The sequence below is a fragment of the Saccoglossus kowalevskii genome, chromosome 15, assembly GCF_978046115.1.
Source record: "Saccoglossus kowalevskii chromosome 15, keSacKowa6.1, whole genome shotgun sequence".
In the NCBI taxonomy this organism is placed as follows: domain Eukaryota; kingdom Metazoa; phylum Hemichordata; class Enteropneusta; family Harrimaniidae; genus Saccoglossus; species Saccoglossus kowalevskii.
Genome location: NC_140655.1, coordinates 31,988,548 through 32,008,128, shown reverse-complemented (window position 1 = coordinate 32,008,128; position 19,581 = coordinate 31,988,548). Strand labels below are relative to the sequence as shown.

The 19,581-nt window shown below is 36.6% G+C and overlaps 1 protein-coding gene across 1 annotated transcript in view; it reads right to left on the bottom strand.

Moving 5' to 3' along the window:
- The window catches only part of LOC100329005 (target of rapamycin), a 110,123-nt gene that overhangs the window by 74,784 nt on the left and 15,758 nt on the right, over positions 1–19,581 (bottom strand). Inside the window, exons 9-24 of the mRNA XM_085490725.1 lie at positions 18,458–18,570; positions 18,162–18,207; positions 17,331–17,464; positions 16,258–16,386; positions 15,219–15,382; positions 14,770–14,972; positions 14,338–14,437; positions 7,122–7,327; positions 5,626–5,748; positions 5,292–5,375; positions 4,136–4,363; positions 3,713–3,845; positions 2,797–3,047; positions 2,600–2,686; positions 2,341–2,505; positions 142–254 (exon numbers count right to left, since the gene is read on the bottom strand). Coding sequence (XP_085346851.1) covers positions 142–254; positions 2,341–2,505; positions 2,600–2,686; positions 2,797–3,047; positions 3,713–3,845; positions 4,136–4,363; positions 5,292–5,375; positions 5,626–5,748; positions 7,122–7,327; positions 14,338–14,437; positions 14,770–14,972; positions 15,219–15,382; positions 16,258–16,386; positions 17,331–17,464; positions 18,162–18,207; positions 18,458–18,570 — 2,279 coding nt within the window. The remainder of the gene's footprint in view (positions 1–141; positions 255–2,340; positions 2,506–2,599; positions 2,687–2,796; positions 3,048–3,712; positions 3,846–4,135; positions 4,364–5,291; positions 5,376–5,625; positions 5,749–7,121; positions 7,328–14,337; positions 14,438–14,769; positions 14,973–15,218; positions 15,383–16,257; positions 16,387–17,330; positions 17,465–18,161; positions 18,208–18,457; positions 18,571–19,581) is intronic.

Below are 19,581 nucleotides of genomic sequence, written 5' to 3'. Positions count from 1 at the left end.
GCTGGTATCTGTCAACAAGAGTAGACAATTGTTGAGTGAACAGGAATTACAATATGTAAGGTAAGGAAGAAACCATGTCTTGAGAGGTTTGATAAGCAGTGAAATAAATTAAGAAAATCCAATTTTGAAATGAGATCTCACCTTCTGACATTCAGTGGGACATCTGGTGAATCAAATATTTTAACAACAGGAGGTAATAATAAATGAAGATAATCATCTAAATTAGCACCAAACATCTGCATTGCATTCAACAACTGGAAATGAAACAAAATGTGCTATTACAGTCTAATCATGAAATGTGACAAATCAGTAACAGAACCATCAGTGTCCAGTTCCATGTATGATATATTTTCAGGTCATACAGTTCAATCTGTCAAGGAAATAAACATCAAAGAAAGCTTAGAAAGAACTCCCATGTGCTGAGAGTATTGGAGACACATTAAATATAATTCGAAATTACTTAGCTGAAAACTAATTATGCAAATCAGAAAATTAATATGAACAGATTTGAGTGTAAAACTAATGCAATGCAACTGCGCAATGTAACAGAAAATCTATGTTTCCAAGTTTAATTGAAATGTGATTAGAACCAAAAAATTATGAGTTATTATGCTTATTAGGGAATTAATATGAACAGATTTTTAACCCAAACTAATCAGGTTTATACATTGTTCTAGAGCATCTTTGTACTAAGTTTCATTGAAATGGAATAATTAGTACTTTAGATATCAGTGTGAAAGCTTAAAATTGGTTAATTATGCAAATTAGGTAATTAATATTTACAGATTTTAACCCACAATTATCCAGGTCTGTCTATTGTCCTACAGCATCCATGTACATTCATTGATATGTGATGTTTAGTACCTGAGATATCAGTGTGAAAGTTGGTTAATTATGCAAATTAGGTGATTAATATGCACAAATATTTACCAGAAATTAATTGGGTCTGCATAATTCTAGATTCATTGAAATGTGATGATTAGTACTTTAGATATCAGTAGAAAAGCTGAAAATTAATTATGTAAATTAGTTAATTAATATGCACAATTATTTGTTCTAAAACTAATCAGGTCTCTGCATAGTCCTAAAGGATCTATGTACCAAGTTTCATTGAAATGCAATGATTAGTACTTGAGATACCCGTGGAAAAGCTGAAAATTAACTAATTATGCAAATTAGGTGATTAATATGCACAAATATTTATCGGAAACAATTAATCTCTGAATAGTCCTTGAGTATGTAAGTACCAAGTTTCATTGAAATGTAATGCTCACTTTTATATCAAATGCTGAAAATTAATTAATTATGCAAATTAGGTAATTAATATGTACTGATATTACCATAAAAACTATCAGGTCTGTGCAGTGTCATATGACATCTATGTACCAAGTTTCATAGAAATGTGATGATTAGTACTTGAGATATCAGTGGAAAAACCGAAAATTGACTAATCATTATGCAAATTAGGTAATTAGTATCCACAGATTATTACCAAAAACTAATCAAAACCTAGCATTAGTTCAGAGCATGTATGTACAAAGTTTCATCAAAATCCAATGAGTGGTTGTTTAGATATCAGTGGAACAATCATGGAACAGCTAAAAATCAGCTAATTATCATGCAAATTAGGTAATTAATATGCACGGATTTTTACCAAAAACTAATCAAATCAGCGCATATGTTCAGAGCATCTATGTACCAAGTTTCATCAAAATCCAATGAGTGGTTCTTTAGATATCAGTGGAACAATCATGGGACAGCTAAAAATCAGCTAATTATCATGCAAATTAGGTAATTAATATGCACGGATTTTTACCAAAAACTAATCAAATCTACGCATATGTTCAGAGCATCTATGTACCAAGTTTCATCAAAATCCAATGAGTAGTTCTTTAGATATCAGTGGAACAGTCATAGAATAGCTAAAAATCAGCTAATTATCATGCAAATTAGGTAATTAACGAGCATGGATTTTTACCAAAACCTAATCAAATCTGCGCATTGGCCCAGAGCATCTATGCACCAAGTTTCATCAAAAACCGATGTATGGTTCTTGAGATAGCAGTGGAACAGTCGGACACACATACACACATACACACATACACACACACACCCACACACACAGACACACTAACTGCAAAGACTCCCATTATGTGCTTCGCACATGGGAGTCAAAAATGGCTGCCAATATTTACTCTAAAATATGATTGCTGTAATTGAGAATAAATAACATGAATCATAAAGTAAATATTTCAGTTATACGTGGACAAACATAAACATCAAGACATAATCTATTAGGCTACTTTTCAGACCATCACAAAAACTAAATATAAAACACACCTTTAGAGTTACGTTCCTGTTGTGACTGTCATGCATAAATACTCGCAATATTTGTGGTACAAGCTGTGGTAGATAGACTTTAAACTCGCCACCCAATGCTACAACTATTTGTTCCACTAATAGTATAATAGTATTCTGCATTGGACTGTCCAGGGTCCAGTATTCCTACAAAGTATAATATGAGATTAGTATGCATAGTATTATATAAACAAAGATGTAGAAGTGGTTACTGTAAGAATGAGAAACCCAAAAAACTTACTTTGATAATTGCAAAGATGTCATCTAAGTAATTCCTGATGTGTTGTTTTACAATAGAAATGATGAAACCCAACTGTTGGAATAAAAACTGAAAAAGAAATAAAACACATGCAGTGTCACATTATTTTATTCAATACAAAAACAATGAGAAACTGTAATAAAAAACTTTGAAATGACCAGAGGATATTTCCCACATACCTCTCGTATTGCCGGATCACATGTCCGGATAACATTCAGGAATGTCGGCATTATTTGCGGTAAAAACTGGACACATTTTATACCCATACTCTTGAAAATGAACATTATCGCCTGGACAACCATACTGTGGTAACTGGAAAGAGATGGATCTCGCATAATACGCATCAGTGTTGCCACAGCAACAGCAGGATAAAATTCTTCTAGTGGACCACTTCCCATATTAACCAACATTTCACTAGTAGTGTATTCTCCTGTTGAAAGAACAACCCTTCATTGAGACATGTAAGCTTTTAGAAAATACTTCCCAACTTTGGTAAATTTTGACAAGATGCCATAGCTGCCGAGCTAAATGATGTGTTGGGCTTTATTTTCACTTATTTTGCAGATAGCTAATTAGTACAAATTAAAACAAAACGATTATTTAAATTTAACAATAAAATGTATTGTTTCTTTCACAAACTAGTGTATTTAAATTAAAATATAGTGAATATCCATGCAACACCAAGTCCATTAAAATTGAAACCATTTAATATTTTTCTTTTTACAGTACTGTACTACATGCTAATTTAATAAATTCCATCACAACAGTTTACATATCAGATTAGAATCCTTTTGAATTGAGTCCTGCAACACATGTTTAAATTTTGTGTAAACAGTCAATGTATTTCAACGCATTGTATGCATGCTGTAGACTCTTATTAAACAGACATGCCATGGTAACCACACTTAGAAACAGCAGAAATAAAATTTGTGGTTTACAATTAACACTTTCATTAGTGTTGTCACACATTTTCAGTGTTACACACAGTACCAGGTAAAATTGCACCACAAAATGTCCAATGTAGTATTTTATCAGAATTTGTAATGATTTTATTTTACTTCCCATTTAACACTGATTACTGTAATATAGTCTTACCTCCAGCCTCCTGTGTTCCCGTTGTATCAGGCATACTGACCATAGCGCCTGTGTCATACCTATCTGGGTGAGTTGAATTGACTTTATGTTTATACGGATCTAGCGCTCCCAGTAATCCTAACACTCGGATTGTCTGGAGAAAATTAATAACACAGAGTTAAAAATACTAAAAATACAAAATGGTTGTCCACATAATAATATAGTTGTCCAAACAAACTATTAGACTAGTAAATGATAAAAAATGCAGTTTTCTCAGCAAAATTGTAGGCTTTATGGTAATACACTGAACTATAATTTTATTTCTATATTTTGGTTATCTGTAACATCATGTCAGAAATATAGAGGGCGCTATTTTTATTTACTTTTTGATTCATAACGAGATAAATTAAAAACTTCATAATCAACAAAATTGGTTTCCTTTACCTCTCTCCTTATGTTAGTAGACTGCTCAGTTTTCAAAAAGTTGAGCAAAACTTCCAACAGCATTGGGTATTTTTTGTATGGCTCCACAACATATCCGGTGTTTTCAACTAGCTGCCCAAGAGTCCAGAGAGCCACTTCCCTCTTAGCCAATGAGGAAGAGTCTTGTAACATATCAAGAATGATGGGTAAAAGGTCATCCATCCATTTACGCATTTCAACCCCGCTCACCTACAAAACAAATTATGTAAATAGTAAGTTACCTCTCTCATGGCCAGACAATAGTAAGCTACCTCTCTCATGGCCAGACAATAGTAAGTTACCCCTCTCATGGCCAGACAATAGTAAGTTACCTCTCTCATGCCCAGACAATAGTAAGTTACCCCTCTCGTGCCCAGACAATATATTAAGTTACCCCTCTCATGGCCAAACAATAGTAAAGTACCTCTCTCATGCCCAGACAATATAGTAAGTTACCCCTCTCATGGCCAAACAATAGTAAGTTACCACACTCATGGCAAGGCAATAGTAAGTTACCTCTCTCATGGCCAAACAATAGTAAGTTACCTCTCTCATGGCCAAACAATAGTAAGTTACCCCTCTCATGGCCAAACAATAGTAAAGTACCTCTCTCATGCCCAGACAATATAGTAAGTTACCCCTCTCATGGCCAAACAATAGTAAGTTACCACACTCATGGCAAGGCAATAGTAAGTTACCTCTCTCATGGCCAAACAATAGTAAGTTACCTCTCTCATGGCCAAACAATAGTAAGTTACCTCTCTAAAAATTTCTGCCAATCAGCCATCTTGAACCAGATCATGAAATATGTGCATGTGCTCGATATAAAGCTGATGTATGTGTGAAATTTGAACTTGATCAGTCCAAACGTGAGTTAGTTATGGCTGGATATGAATGACTGCACTCACACACAGTGGTCAATCAATATGTCCAAATGAATAGTGCATATATGCATGACGTCTTTGAAGCAATCAGTCAAAGACACATAAATAGACACATAAAATCAAAGCAATCACAGAGAAAGATCCTTTGCAGAAACAAAATACTGAAGTAAAAGATACATAAAAGTCAGTCACTGAAAAAAAAATGAAATAAAATATTCAAAGCATTCTCAACCATGAAGTAAATATACTCCTACCTGTGCTTGTTCACCAATAGCAGCCAATACACTGATCACAACATCTGGGTTGGGATCAGGTTCTTTTAATTTGGGAATTAATGCCTGAAAACAAAAATAAAATTTGACACAAAGTGTACATGTATTGTACTAAAAGAGTTTAAATAATTACAGTAAACGGACCCCATCATGGGTTCCATGTGACATATACAATGTGTATAAAATAATTTTTGGAAAACAAAATTTTGATTTGTGCTACCATGACTACTATGGCATTTTAATAAACTGCGTAATTATTAATTATTATGAACCAAAATCCTTATACATGAAGATATTATGGTAATAATATTCCAACCTTAACAATTGGTTCCATATATGGGCGTATCAACCGTGGTGCATTCGATACAAGATGTCCTAACATGCGAGCACTCTGTTCTTTATTTCTACCAACACCACTATGTTCCAACTCTGTTAGTATCTACAAATAAAAGACATACCATCAGTAATAACATTTTCAACAGCATAATTCTTTCTGCTGAAATATTCTTGAAACATATTAAACATATTTATGTGCTTCTTTCATATCTTTGTTAATTTTGGACAAAATAAACAAAAAAGTATCAAAATTATACACATGTTTATTTTGTTCGAAATATGACAAAAATTGACTTTTGTGTGGCGGTCAAAATCTCAAATAGGTGAAATAGGTCTAACCGTGGCAAATATATTTCGGTAATTGCTAATTTTGGTAATCTAGGTTATGGCAATTAAAAAAAAAAATATTTTGAAATTGAAATCAAGTGAATGGTGTATATTAGTAGATCATTTAATATGGGAGGTGGTTAAATTATTACCAAAAAATTTAAATTATTTTATTTGAGATGCTGAAACAAAATTTTATCCAAATGTGAAACATAGAAAATAAAACTCTGAAAGACACAATGAAGTGAACTAGTTGAAATATTGTATAAACAGATAAATTAGGGACGATGTCAACAGATCGATATTGGATAAAAAACTTATTTGCTTTAGTTTAGGGGGGGTTGACCTCAAAAAGATTCCGTCCTACAAAAACGATTTTATTTTTTAATGAAGTCAAAAAAATCCTGGAGTATTTGTTGTTGTTTTTTTATCCAATCATGGACAAAAATAACAGAAAATGAAAAAAACACACATCAAAGACGAGAAAATGGTTTGTGCATCAAATGAGGCCAATTTCAGGGCATGGACCTAGAGCATGCGCATAACTCAGAAAAGTAGTTTGCGCATGCGTATATTCCCCTTCATTATTACAACCAACTGCTATGCCATACTACTGTCCGATTATCAATTTGCATTTAATGGTGAATGTAGTCTGACGCCATGATCAATATATATCAATTAAGTTTCAGTGTGGGGTGGGGGGGGGGTGGTTGGCGAAAAAACTAAGGAATTAAGTTTTTTATCCTACATTGAACTTTTGATGTTGTCCCTTAAGTTGTCCGACTCTTAGAAAATTTAACCCTTTCACTACCAGTTCCCTCTTTTCATCACAAATTCACAAAATAATCTAGTTTATAGTTTGCCCTTTCCTTCAGAAGATTGGGACAAAAATAATCACATTTTTTGAGAAACAATTTTTGAGTAAAATTTTGTCTGTTGGCTCTAAAATAAGAGTTCATTTCAAGAAATATTGAGAATACAAGAAAATTTGAGTGAGAAATTCTGGTGGTGAAAAGATTAAATCTTTGTGTGTGAGTAAAACAAGCATGTGAGTAAAACAAGCATGTGTGTGAGTAAAACAAGCATGTGTGTGAGTAAAACAAGCATGTGTAGCCATATTTCCATACAAAAAACCAGTGTACACTTTACCTGAATAAGTGTTTTCCGTAACGCAGGCATAACAAATGCTGGATTGAGATTACTGAGTCGACCAATCATACACATAGCAAGTTCTCGGATTTCAAATACTTCATCATTCAATGCTACAAACAAAGCACTCAGATTCTCTGCTTGTGCAAGGTGAGCATCAAATCGTTCATCTAGTGATGCTAAGACACAGTAACGAATATCAGGATCTGAAATGATAGTCAAAAAAATGAGAAATATTAGTTTGATATCTGAAATTATGTCAAAGTGTATATCATTCTTTATATGCCCATATTAGTCCTGTTTCTTCTTAACACCATATCTGGCAACTATGCAAATTAAGACTCATCACACATCAATTAAATAATTGTTTACAATATTAAGGTTTGCACTCTGAAGTGCAGTTAGAATTAACCAAAATGGAATGAAGATACAAGTCTATGTAATGAACAGTTCTGCAACATGTTAGCAACGTTTGGCTACATACTACATGGATGGGATACTAGGGATGTTTTGAAAAAAATGCTCATTCATTACATTTGTATGTCTAGGAATCTTGAAGATTCAGGCTCCTGGGAGATATAGGCATCTTGAAGATTCAGACACCTGGGAGATGCAAGCACCAAGGAGATGAAAGCACCTGAAAGATTCAGGCTCCTGGAAGATACAGGCACCTGAAAGATTCAGGCTCCTGGGAGATACAGGCATCTGAAAGATTCAGGCATCTGAAAGATTCAGGCTCCTGGGAGATACAGGCATCTGAAAGATTCAGGCATCTGAAAGATTCAGGCTCCTGGGAGATACAGGCATCTGAAAGATTCAGGCATCTGAAAGATTCAGGCATCTGAAAGATTCAGGTTCCTGGGAGATACGGGCACCTGAAAGATTCAAGCACCTGGGAGATACAGGCATCTGAAAGATTCAGGTTCCTGGGAGATACAGGCATCTGAAAGATTCAGGTTCCTGGGAGATACAGGCATCTGAAAGATTCAGGTTCCTGGGAGATACAGGCATCTGAAAGATTCAGGTTCCTGGGAGATACAGGCATCTGAAAGATTCAGGTTCCTGGGAGATACAGGCACCTGAAAGATTCAGTCTCTTGGGAGATACAGGCACCTGAAAGATTCGGTCTCTTGGGAGATACAGGCATCTGGAAGATTCAGGTTCCTGGGAGATACAGGCATCTGGAAGATTCAGGTTCCTGGGAGATACAGGCATCTGAAAGATTCAGTCTCCTGGGAGATACAGGCATCTGAAAGATTCAGGCTCTTGGGAGATACAGGCATCTGAAATATTCAGGCTCCTGGGAAATACGGGCACCTGAAAGATTCAGTCTCTTGGGAGATACAGGCATCTGAAAGATTCAGGCTCCTGGGAGATACAGACATCTGAAAGATTCAGGTTCCTGGGAGATACAGGCATCTGAAAGATTCAGGTTCCTGGGAGATACAGGCATCTGAAAGATTCAGGTTCCTGGGAGATACAGGCACCTGAAAGATTCAAGCTCCTGGGAGATACAGGCATCTGAAAGATTCAGGTTCCTGGGAGATACAGGCATCTGAAAGATTCAGGTTCCTGGGAGATACAGGCATCTGAAAGATTCAGGTTCCTGTGAGATACAGGCATCTGAAAGATTCAGGTTCCTGGGAGATACAGGCATCTGAAAGATTCAGGTTCCTGGGAGATACGGGCATCTGAAAGATTCAGGTTCCTGGGAGATACTGGCACCTGAAAGATTCAAGCTCCTGGGAGATACAGGCATCTGAAAGATTCAGGTTCCTGGGAGATACAGGCATCTGAAAAATTCAGGTTCCTGGGAGATACAGACATCTGAAAGATTCAGGTTCCTGGGAGATACAGGCATCTGAAAGATTCAGGTTCCTGGGAGATACAGGCATCTGAAAGATTCAGGTTCCTGGGAGATACAGGCATCTGAAAGATTCAGGTTCCTGGGAGATACAGGCACCTGAAAGATTCAGTCTCTTGGGAGATACAGGCACCTGAAAGATTCAGTTTCTTGGGAGATACAGGCACCTGAAAGATTCAGTCACTTGGGAGATACAGGCATCTGGAAGATTCAGGTTCCTGAGAGATACAGGCATCTGGAAGATTCAGGTTCCTGGGAGATACAGGCATCTGAAAGATTCAGTCTCCTGGGAGATACAGGCATCTGAAAGATTCAGTCTCCTGGGAGATACGGACATCTGAAAGATTCAGGCTCTTGGGAGATACGGGCATCTGAAATATTCAGGCTCCTGGGAGATACGGGCACCTGAAAGATTCAGTCTCTTGGGAGATACAGGCATCTGAAAGATTCAGGCTCCTGGGAGATACAGGCATCTGAAAGATTCAGGCTCCTGGGAGATACAGGCACCTGAAAGATTCAGGCTCCTGGGAGATACAGGCACCTGAATGATTCAGTCTCTTGGGAGATACAGGCACCTGAAAGATTCAGTCTCCTGGGAGATACAGGCACCTGGAAGATTCAGTCTCCTGGGAGATACAGGCATCTGGAAGATTCAGTCTCCTGGGAGATACAGGCATCTGGAAGATTCAGTCTCCTGGGAGATACAGGCATCTGAAATATTCAAGCTCCTGGAAGATACAGGCACCTGAAAGATTCAGGCTCCTGGGAGATACAGGCATCTGAAAGATTCAGGCTCCTGGGAGATACAGGCATCTGAAAGATTCAGGTTCCTGGGAGATACAGGCATCTGAAAGATTCAGGTTCCTGGGAGATACGGGCATCTGAAAGATTCAGGTTCATGGGAGATACAGGCATCTGAAAGATTCAGGTTCCTGGGAGATACATGCACCTGAAAGATTCAGTCTCTTGGGAGATACAGGCACCTGAAAGATTCAGTCTCTTGGGAGATACAGGCATCTGGAAGATTCAGGTTCCTGGGAGATACAGGCATCTGAAAGATTCAGTCTCCTGGGAGATACAGGCATCTGAAAGATTCAGGCTCCTGGGAGATACGGGCATCTGAAAGATTCAGTCTCTTGGGAGATACAGGCATCTGGAAGATTCAGGTTCCTGGGAGATACAGGCATCTGAAAGATTCAGTCTCTTGGGAGATAAAGGCATCTGAAAGATTCAGGCTCCTGGGAGATACAGGCATCTGAAAGATTCAGGCTCCTGGGAGATACAGGCATCTGAAAGATTCAGGCACCTGGGAGATACATGCATCTGAAAGATTCAGTCTCCTGGGGGATACAGGCATCTGAAAGATTCAGTCTCCTCATGTATGTAAATGTGTCGAAATGGGCGTAGTGCGAGTGGTTAGTGCTAGTAGCACTAATCCGAAAAAGTACTAGATCTAGTGCTAAAATGGCACTAGATCTAGCGCTAAAATGGCACTAGATCTAGTGCTAAAATGTGCACAGTGCGAGTGGCATTGTTATCGCATTGTCAACAACGTCGAATAATAGGAGGGGCATCAACAACCACTTTCATATGCAAACTGCAAACAGTATAAAACATTGGCAATATGCGTGAGATGGGGATTTCACGGCTGATGTGCGCTTATTTGGGGTTCAAAATTTAAAATAATAATTATCAAATATTTTGGAGGGACATTTTCATTGTATCCAACTACACAGACTTTCTACGCCGTGAGTTGGGCCACCCAAGACGAAAGAAACTATTGCAGAATTAACAATAATTAATAATTATTGCTGAATTAAAAAGTAGACCACCTGAAATGTCATTAAAGTGTCGCCGAGTGTCATTTTTCAAATACATTTGTTTTTATTTTATTGGTAACAAAAGTATATTTTAAACGACGTTTCTAATAAAAACGAACACAACTGCATTAACAATCCCGGCAAGCGATCACAGATGCTCAATCCGGACATGCTACGTTTCACAAACGTTGATTATTAGTCAGTAGTGATTATAATAACGCAAAAAAAAAAAAAATCGATAATTTTTATGAAATTCAAATAAAATTCAACTTAGTTTCATCGTAAGCAAATGATATAAACGCTCGATGCGGTAGGGTATCCGCCATGCGCTTCTCTTGCATGAGTTGAGCTAATAGGTCAAATCGCAAATTAACCAATCAAAATGCTGGACGATGCCAACGCGTTCAAATCACCATAGCTCATTTAAATATGTTAATGTTATTGAACGCAACGCGGAAGAGATTTGACGATGTTGTAGTACGCTCTTTTGGCTTGGATTTTGATGGGAAAATGGCATGATTTTTTTTAAAATAAAAAAAATAATTGTTTTCAAAGATGAACTTAGCATAAGAAGAATAATTTCACATTGTTTACAGTGATAACAGCTATTTGTCCAAACGGAGCTTACGCTAGTCAAAATAAACACGCTCTTGAATAAAAACTTAAATAGACCATGGAACTATATATAGTTCCATCACAGTCCCTCTATCAGTGATAGAGGGACTGTGGTTCCATGAATAGACTGATTTAGGCGTCAGGAACGATTGAAATGTCCGATAAATTACGACAAAATATTTTAAAAAATAAATTTAAAAACTGCCGAAAAATCGCCCTGGACGATTTCTTGGTCCCATTTTTTTAACGCGACCATACACTGGGTTTGTTTAGCTGTGAGGGTTAAAACACGTATTTCACAACCGGAAATTCAACAGATGAACTTGTTACTTCACATGTTTTAATTATTAGCAACTGTAACAAGAACAAGATTTCGAGAGTCTACAACAAAAAATCCTAAGGGTTTCTAAAAAATATTATTGCAGAGAAAGTGTCTAGACATACATAATATGATCACGTTAAAAAATTAAAAAATCGGCGAGGTTACATCATATTCCGTTAGTTCCTCCATGATACAATGTAACAACAGGATTGCGTGAAAATCGCAGTACACGCACAACCCACCGAGCTTTACTGGGACCCGGGACTTCCCCACAATACCATTTCATACAGTATATCTATTCACAATTTGTAAAAATTGCGCAGTTCGACCTGCAGTTTCACTGTTTCAGCTAGTTTCCCGGCCGATCGCGTTGTTCCAAAGGTCTATTAGTATTACGACAAACGTGGACAATGACATTCTCAATTTTCCCACTGTAGCACATTTCCAATGAATGAAAGATACAACAATTTTACGTAAATATTAATTTATTTTCAGAGAATCACGGGATGTCTTGACGTCGTTGACTACGCAATATCAATGCCACTCGCACTATGTACATTTTAGCACTAGATCTAGTGCCGTTTTTGCACTAGATCTAGTGCCATTTTAGCACTAGATCTAGTAGTTTTTCGGATTAGTGCTACTAGCACTAACCACTCGCACTGTGTCCATTTCGACACATTTACATACCTCGTCTCCTGGGGGATACAGGCATTTGAAAGATTCAGTCTCCTGGGAGTTACAGGCATCTGAAAGATTCAGTCTCCTGGGAGATACAGGCATCTGAAAGATTCAAGCTCCTGGAAGATAAACTTTAAGGCATCTGGAAGATTCAGGCTCCTGGGAGATACAGGCTCCTGGGAGATACAGGCATCTGGAAGATTCAGGCTCCTGAGAGATACGAGCATCTGAAAGATTCAGTCTCCTGGGAGATACAGGCATCTGGGAGATACAGGCATCTGGAAGATTCAGGCTCCTGGGAGATACAGGCATCTGAAAGATTCAGTCTATTGGGAGATACAGGCATCTGAAAGATTCAGTCTATTGGGAGATACAGGCATCTGAAAGATTCAGTCTATTGGGAAATACAGGCATCTGAAAGATTCAGGCTCCTGGGAGATACAGGCATCTGAAAGATTCAGGCTCCTGGGAGATACAGGCATCTGAAAGATTCAGGCTCCTGGGAGATACAGGCATCTGAAAGATTCAGTCTCTTGAGAGATACAGGCATCTGAAAGATTCATGCTCCTGGGAGATACAGGCATCTGAAAGATTCAGTCTCTTGGGAGATACAGGCATCTAGAAGATTGAGGCTCCTTGGAGATACAGGCATCTGAAAGATTCAGTCTCCTGGGAGATACGGGCATCTGAAAGATTCAGGCTCTTGGGAGATATGGGCATCTGAAATATTCAGGCTCCTGGGAGATACGGGCACCTGAAAGATTCAGTCTTTTGGGAGATACAGGCATCTGAAAGATTCAGGCTCCTGGGAGATACAGGCATCTGAAAGATTCAGGCTCCTGGGAGATACAGGCACCTGAATGATTCAGTCTCTTGGGAGATACAGACACCTGAAAGATTCAGGCTCCTGGGAGATACAGGCATCTGAAAGATTCAGGTTCCTGGGAGATACAGGCATCTGAAAGATTCAGGTTCCTGGGAGATACAGGCATCTGGAAGATTCAGTCTCCTGGGAGATACAGGCATCTGGAAGATTCAGTCTCCTGGGAGATACAGGCATCTGAAATATCCAAGCTCCTGGAAGATACAGGCACCTGAAAGATTCAGGCTCCTGGAAGATACAGGCACCTGAAAGATTCAGGCTCCTGGGAGATACAGGCATCTGAAAGATTCAGGCTCCTGGGAGATACAGGCATCTGAAAGATTCAGGTTCCTGGGAGATACAGGCATCTGAAAGATTCAGGTTCCTGGGAGATACAGGCATCTGGAAGATTCAGTCTCCTGGGAGATACAGGCATCTGGAAGATTCAGTCTCCTGGGAGATACAGGCATCTGAAATATCCAAGCTCCTGGAAGATACAGGCACCTGAAAGATTCAGGCTCCTGGGAGATACAGGCATCTGAAAGATTCAGGCTCCTGGGAGATACAGCCATCTGAAAGATTCAGGTTCCTGGGAGATACAGGCATCTGAAAGATTCAGGTTCCTGGGAGATACAGGCACCTGAAAGATTCAGCTACTTACAACATTGTTCCTGATTGGCTGCCTGAATGCTAACATTCTGATCAATCAAAGATCAGCTTGTTTGTTGGCAGTTTTTGATGTATCAGATTTGGGCACCTGGGATACGCAGGTACCTGGGAGATGCAGATACCTAGACACCTAGATGGATCAGGCACTTGGAACATTCAAGCACCTGGAAGATTCGGCACCTGAAAGATTCAGGCACCTGGGAGATGCAAGCTCCTTGTAAAATTAGACACCTTGGAGATTCAGGCAACTTGTAGATTGAGCCACTTAGAAAATTAATGTATCTGAGAGATTAAGGCACCTGGGTGATTAACTGGATAAATATGATCTAAGTAATGTTGAAAAATTTTCTTATGACAGCTGTAGATAATTACTCATAACCAACCTTGATCTGTAATTCCAACAACTAATAATTTACCAAGCACATCAGCCACAACCTGAGTATTGGTGGGACTTGATGGAGGTGAAACATTATTTCCAAGTATCTGTAAATAACATTATTATATTAGACTGGTAGTAAAAATTTTTATATCATAATCATGTTTATGTTTATATAATATCAAGTAATATTATTCTTCAACTTGGCATATAGATTTAACTATAAATCAGGTTGCATTAAATTCATCTTAAAAGATTTGTAAACCAATCAAGGAATGATTGAACCAGATACAATGAAGTTAGTGAAACAGTTCTTAATTTCTTGTTCAAAAAAGTGTTCTGCTAACACAGTGTTTACTTTAGGCATGTTTTAATGAGTTATATATGAAGAAGGGACCAGATAAGAGTCAAAGGTCACTGAGAAATAGATAAAACTAACATGAAGGGAAGGATGAAGAAGACTGGAACAAGTCCTGGCGGCTTCCATTCTGATCTCTTTATGTTCACTATTCAGGAAGTGATCAGCACAGTGTCGTACAAACTGAGTTAAGGAATGTCCTTCAAAATCAAAACTTCCCAGTGTCCTCAGTGCTAACACAGTACTTGTAGTGTCTGTGACATCAGTCAAATTAGCATAGGAGCCTATGGGTAAACACATAATACATTTATGTCACCAATAATACATTCCAAGATACAATAAGTTTATGTAAATTTATCTAATTATTATGCATAAATATGAACAAAAATGCAATCAGATCTTGCACTGCATAGTAACTGAAAAATAGATAATAACATATCATATTTTGTTGAATAATATCTAAAAAAAACAAATGTTACTACACATACAAATGTACAACATAAATTTTGAATGCACCAAAGAACACTTACTTGTAGGGGTGATAACAACTGTGGGTGTTTTAGGTGCCCCTGGATGCCTGAGTGGTTGATGCATTAAAACCAATGATAACATTTTCAGTAAACCATCCTGTACATCTTTCTTCAGTTGTGGTATCTGATGTGCCAAGTCATTCAAAGCTGCTGTGAGTGCTGGACTGAAGGTAGGAAATATTAGAAAATTGCATCATGGGAAACACATCATTTTTATTTTAAAACTACCGGTAACATTCAACTGCACAAAGCAAATGACATTGAAACACTTTATTGTAATCATAAGAATGGTATTTTAGTAAAAAGGTATTTATGAACATATACAATGAAGTTTGAGTATTATAAATATTGAAAAGAAGCCACCTGTCAGCAGACATAGCTCTGCTGTACAATTGAAAATAGCAAAAAATACAAAAAATATTCACTAAAATTAGAAAAGTAAACTTATTGTTACAAAATAAAGAAAGGTCTCCGCATATAAAATACCAAAGCAATTGGGCTAGCCATTTTAAGAAAAAATTACAACAAGATTTACTAAAATTAGAGAATTGAAGGTATCATCACAAAATGAACAAATCTGGTCTCTGCTAACCATATCCAAGAAGAAGACGAAAATAACCATTCCTACCAAAAATGACGAAAATATTTACTAAAATTAGAGAATTGAAGGTAATATATCACAAAATGAACAAATCTAAGATCCACTCTAGGTATCGAAATATAAAATATTGAAGCAATCAAGCTATTTTCAAGAAGAAGTCAAAAATAGAGATTTTTACCAAAACTGACAAAATTAGAAATTTTAAGATATCACAAAATTAACCAATCTGAGATCAGTCCATCCAAAGTACATATATACACCAAGTATAAAAGCAAGCAGGCTTGCTGTTTTGAAGAAGTTGAAAATATAAATTCAACGCTAATGCAAGCAGGATGACAGGCTTTCCATCAGACAGTTGTGCAAAGTTTTTTGAAGAAGACATAAAACTAAGAACTATAGAGCTACAACAGGATTGGCACAGCAGCATTTTATACATACCTAAGTCCTACTGCTAGCATAGGCTCCAATAGTTCCTTGACATCCTTGGCAATCACATGACCTACTGCCCTGGCCAGCATGCTGACACATGTGAACACTGACGGATCCACAACAAAGTTTTTATGTTTCCTGAAAAAAAAAAACACATTTTTTTAATTTAATATTCACCCACTGTGAAATAGTGTAAGAGAGAATCAAAAAAGAAAAACTTAATGTAAAATTTTATTTGCATTTATTTTCAGTAGGTTAAAATATTTCTTGTGGTTATTTCTGAATAACTGCACACTTCCCAAGATGAAAATGGTCTAACACACTTGCAAATACGCAATAACTTGTAAATTTCAACTGAATGCGTGATGGCAGATTCAAAATAACATTAATGTACAATTATTGTTGTTTTCAAGACACAAAATTGTAAAATATAAAATTCAATAGCAAATTTTTCATTCTCTGCGTAATCTTGCATATTGCATGGACCAAACATCTGCCACAAAAAATCAAACAATTTGATTTTGAAATTCTTTTTTTATAGCTCAATGTTAAAATCCCAATCCTTGAGAACGGAATATTATGTTGAGATACCCTTATATTGATACTTCATTAACCAAACATGTACAGCACACTATTGAGCATGGAAATACAACTAAAACACTTTAGTGTTTTTTGATGTTTTTATGTGACTTCAATTGCAATTGCAACAACGTTCACAAGCATATCTTTACAGATAGTTGGGCCCAATGCGTATACACGGTCGGGCCATGTTGGGGCTAAACCCTATCGGAGTTCAACCCTGAGGGTTTATTGGAGCCGAGTTTAGCTCGAGCTGAATACGTATACAGGGCCATTTTTACTGGCTCAAGCTGATAAAATGCTGTTGTGTGAACGTAGTATATGACCTTTGTTTGTCATGTTCAATTTCACACATAATGCAGGTTCTCACAGGAAAGGTCGACTGAAGTAATATATAATGACATAGATGGTGAATACAGCTTGTGTTACTTAGCAACGGGTTGCCATGACAGAAGTCAGGTCATATGAGATTTCATTGGTTATTATTAGACTGTGTCACTTACTTAGCAGGCAGATCTTTTGATGGTAATGAAATCTTGACAATTTCTAATATCTTTGGTAAATGTGGTACAATTTGTGATTTTACAGCAACAGCCAACAGTCCAACAGCTTGAAATGCACTGGATCTTTCCCGTTCCTGTGAACCAAAAAAAACTTCAAATGTCATCGCAAGCTTCAAATTAAAACTTTCCACAAAGAGAGTCAGCAAATGGTTTCATTAAAAAGAAATAACTTTGAGTCAGAAAAGTTGGCCATCACAAAAAACATTTTCTGATAAAAATGAGTTGTAAAATGAATTTTCTGTTGTAATCTTTAAAACAATGGAATAGGGAGTTTCTGCTGATCAAAAAAATATTTAGCAATCCAACAATCATAAGTGAACTGAACACCGATTCTATCTTTGTTAAGTCAATTCAGACAATGAAAAATAGAGAAAATTGAATCATACATGTATGACAACGTGGGGATATGTTTTGCCACCATTGTCAACTTTTTTTGTCTTCCAAATCAATTACGTTTCTTTTTGATTACACTGATTCATAATCATGAAATCGCAATCTAATGACAATATTATATTTTTTGATTAAATAAATTACAATATGCACAATTGATTTAATCCTCATTTATCAGGAATGCATTAGAATTCATATCAATCTTCTTTTGGGAGTTTTATTTGCTCTCTTTATGTTTTTAGGAATCTTCTTAAGAAATATCATCATTAAAAATACTGTGTGATTATATCTTATTTTCCAAACAAGGCAGGATGAAGATGACTCTGGTGAAAAGACTGAAATTTGTTACAGGAGAGATACTTAAGTGTTATTATACATTACCTTTTTCAAACTACCAAGTAAATATTGCATGGTGTCATTGAGATACCTGTAAATAAAATTCACTGGAATCAAATATTGACAACAATGCACACAGAATAGTGATGGAATAGGTATATAAAACATTTCTATTGTAAAGGGTATATAATGTCGTTATATGTGAAGACTTTCAGCAGAGATTTATGGTCAGTTGATGTGTATGTTTCATATCAGGAATATCAGAAATAATTTAACAACCCAACAACTCATCTTGTTTACACGATTAAAATGATTTATGACATAATTAACTGAAGACTTACTTTTTAACAAATTTGACAGGTTGAAATGCAGCTAACCGTGGCAACATTGTCAATAACATCTGCTGGATCAATGGACTTCTACTGCTCCTGTATTTCAATACCTGACAACAAATCTGAGAAGAAAATTAAACAAATAGGTTATTGTTAATGACATCATAGGTTATTGTTGATGACATCATACTAAGGTTATTGTTGGTGACATCACAGGTTATTTTTAATGACATCATAGGTTATTGTTGGTGACATAGGTTATTGTTGGTGACATCATAGGTTATTGTTGGTGACATAGGCTATTGTTGGTGACATCACAGGTTATTTTTGATGACATCATAGGTTATTGTTGGTGACATAGGTTATTGTTGGTGACATAGGTTATTGTGGATGAAATCATAGGTTATTGATGACATTTTTGGTTATTGCTTATGACATCATATGTTACTGCTGATGACATCACTGGTTATTGCTGATGACATCACTGGTTATTGCTGATGACATCACTGGTTATTGCTGATGACATCACTGGTTATTGCTGATGACATCATAGTCCCAGTTAAGTATCTCAATTGTTAATTCCAGTCCTTGTTGCAATTGTTTCTGCATGAATTTGTAGTTTATGGTTAGTAATTGAGGGTGTTGACTAGTATCAACAAAAATCAGATTTACCAAATGACTTCTAAATCTTATATATGGTCACAAACCTTCAATTTCTATTTGTTATTTCTCATGTGCCATTTTGTATTCAATTGCAAGGAAAGTACATATCTCCAGTATCTCAGCATGTAAAACTTATTTTGTATTGTGTTACTCAATGACACTCTTTCTAACAATGTTTTCGTGGCCGAAAGTTAGGGTACTTTAAAATTTATAGAGAACAAAGTCAAACAAGTGAATAACATAAAATTTGATACCACATTTTCAAAAAACAAAATGGCTGCCTGTTGGCCATCTTGGATTGAATCACTAAAACCACTATATGTGTATATGACCCACATAAAGTACTTGGCACAAAGAATGAACAACTTTGGTCCGGAAGGTTCTGAAATATGACTACGAATGGAAAGACAGAAACAGATTCTAAGTCCCTATTTCAAACTTCTTTCAAACGAGAACTAAGACATAAATAA